The sequence below is a fragment of the Austrofundulus limnaeus genome, unplaced genomic scaffold (genome assembly GCF_001266775.1).
Source record: "Austrofundulus limnaeus strain Quisiro unplaced genomic scaffold, Austrofundulus_limnaeus-1.0 Scaffold538, whole genome shotgun sequence".
Taxonomy (NCBI): domain Eukaryota; kingdom Metazoa; phylum Chordata; class Actinopteri; order Cyprinodontiformes; family Rivulidae; genus Austrofundulus; species Austrofundulus limnaeus.
The window spans coordinates 139,332-141,647 of NW_013952940.1; the positions used below are offsets into that span (position 1 = coordinate 139,332).

Below are 2,316 nucleotides of genomic sequence, written 5' to 3' on the forward strand. Positions count from 1 at the left end.
ATAGCTCGCTAGCACCTATCCATGTCATCATTTACCCAGAATGCTTTGCGTGTAAATAAAATGGCCCCATCCATGTTAAAATATATTTTTAAACTTTTAGTTTAAAAATTATAAAAACATCCTATAGTCTTTATTTTACAGTTAAAGTATATGTTTTTTAAATAAAGTCTAATGTTACAACTAATCATGGATCCCTTTAAATGTGTCTTCATACTGATTTGAAATCTAACTTGAGGGCGTTCAGAGTCCAGTTTTTTAAACTCCTGCCAGCTAACGTGTTGGAGACCAGGTGACTGGTTTAAAAATGCACTCGAAATCCCTTTTTTGCTGCCTTTATCCTGCAGTGACACCGATGAAATAATGTTTGCATTAAACCATGTTTGTTCCTCTTTATGATCCCATACACACAAAATTCACATTTTAATTCTAATATTTATTTCACAATCATCATGAATACATCCTATTGTCCAATACTTTGAGCTCTGGCTTCATCGTGACGGATCAGTGGTCACAATGGAGAGGAGGCAGTTTGGACTTTTACCTAAAGCGATGACAAGCAGGGCGTGTTTAGTGGGCCAGCTGTACGTTTGGAGACACTTGGACTGAGAACAGAGAGAACCAGTCGTCTAACGGAGACTGAGTCATCACGTAACGACTGCAGGAGCCACAACTACTTACTATCAAAGAAAGACGTGTTGAAGGCAGAGGTGGGTGGGCTGAGGGGCAGGGAGGTGGGGTGGTAAAGAAATGATTGCCATGGTTTGGTTTGGCGTGCCCCGTCAGATGGTTTGATTGTGGGCCAGATGAGGCAGCACAGCCTCAGGCCTCCAGTAGCACCGCCTGTGGCCCYATGATGTCACACCTAGCAGCTCCCTGGATCTGCTCGACCACCTCCGGACCCATCGACGACTGGCAGAACCAGACCTGTGGCTCTGCTGCACCGCTCGGCCCAACAGCAGGGCTGTCTGAGGCCATAGAGGGTCCGTAAAGCCGGAGGCGCCCGGCTCCTGAAACGGGACGCACGCCCTGCGTCTCAGAGGGCGTTCTACCCTGGAGCGGTGGGGGGCCGTGAAGAGATCCGGGCTAAAGCTGAAGCAGGGGTTCCGCCAGCCTCGGATCAGGGAGATCCGCCCCTCCAGCGACGGCCCCAGCAGGCTGAGGCTCGTTCTGTCCGTGAATGAGTCCGTTCGGTCTTCGTATGCCAGGTCGGCGGGGGCCGAGCACTGCTGCAGGGGCCACCCTCCACGGCTCTTCCCCCCGACGTCAGCAGCACTGCCTCCCTCGCCTCCCTCACGCTCCACCCTCATGGCTTCGTCTTCCTCCTCTTCGTCTTCCTGCTCCTCTTCTTCCACCTCTGCTACCTCCTCCTCCTCCACCGGCCCCTCCACCACGCCCTCCTCCTCGTCCTCGGTGCTGGTGGGCGGTGGGGAACGGGGGTCCCGTAGGAACACCACTATGACAGTTATGTTATCACTGGAGCCTGCGTCTCGGGCCGAGGCCACCAGCTTGTGGGCGACCATGGTGGTGTCTCCGGTGTTCTCCTGGAGGTGGTCGCTGACCACCCGCACCGCCTCGTCTGGACTCACTGTGTCCCAGAAGCCGTCGCAGGCCAGGATCAGGTAGTCTTCTGAGCCGTCTAATGGGAAAATACTATGGTCTGCGTCACCACAGATGTAGGGTTTGTGCTCGGAGTCACCTGACGAAACAAGAGACCGATCATGATAACTTTGATTGATTCACCATCAATTATAAAGCATCTGTTTCAATGAACCATCAGGTACCTATTGCTCTGGATACAGACAGGCTCCCGTTGACCCTCCATGTGCCAAACCAGATCACACATCCCCCCAGAGCTTCAATCCTCTGCTTCTCATCCTGCACAAACACAATGATGGTAATCATCTGAGCGGTGGATGACTCATGATGGTGCTTTGTTAAACACTTAAAGTAATGGTCCACTCAGAGGGCTGTGTTAGTTAGACATCACTATTGTTTTTGTTGGATAATAAAAAAGAATGGTCTGAAAACTGCAGGAAACGAGTTTAATTTTTGACAGAACGAGAGGCTAAAAACCCCTTCATGTTTGCCTGCTGGATGATTACGCTGCGCTTTGTTTAAAGGAGACCAATTATGGGTCGTAGAAATGTTTATGGTATGTCTGTGGGCTATCCAGTCCATGTTCATTCAATTTAATGCACAAAATAATTCTCAGARAATAAAATTTCCCATTTTCTAGTTCTGCCTGCTCTGACTTCTGTTCAGAAGAGCTGTTTATGTTAATGAGCTCTGTTGGTAACGCCCTCCAAAAATCTGTTG

At 49.7% G+C, this 2,316-nt stretch overlaps 1 protein-coding gene across 1 annotated transcript in view; it reads right to left on the reverse strand.

Annotated features, from left to right (window-relative positions):
• Positions 1 to 412: 412 nt before the first annotated feature.
• ppm1e (protein phosphatase, Mg2+/Mn2+ dependent, 1E) overlaps positions 413 to 2,316 on the reverse strand; it is a 59,752-nt gene continuing 57,848 nt past the window's right edge. Inside the window, exons 7-8 of the mRNA XM_014026258.1 lie at positions 1,782 to 1,875; positions 413 to 1,696 (exon numbers count right to left, since the gene is read on the reverse strand). Of these exons, the coding sequence (XP_013881712.1) occupies positions 780 to 1,696; positions 1,782 to 1,875 (1,011 nt within the window). The 3' untranslated portion in view covers positions 413 to 779. The remainder of the gene's footprint in view (positions 1,697 to 1,781; positions 1,876 to 2,316) is intronic.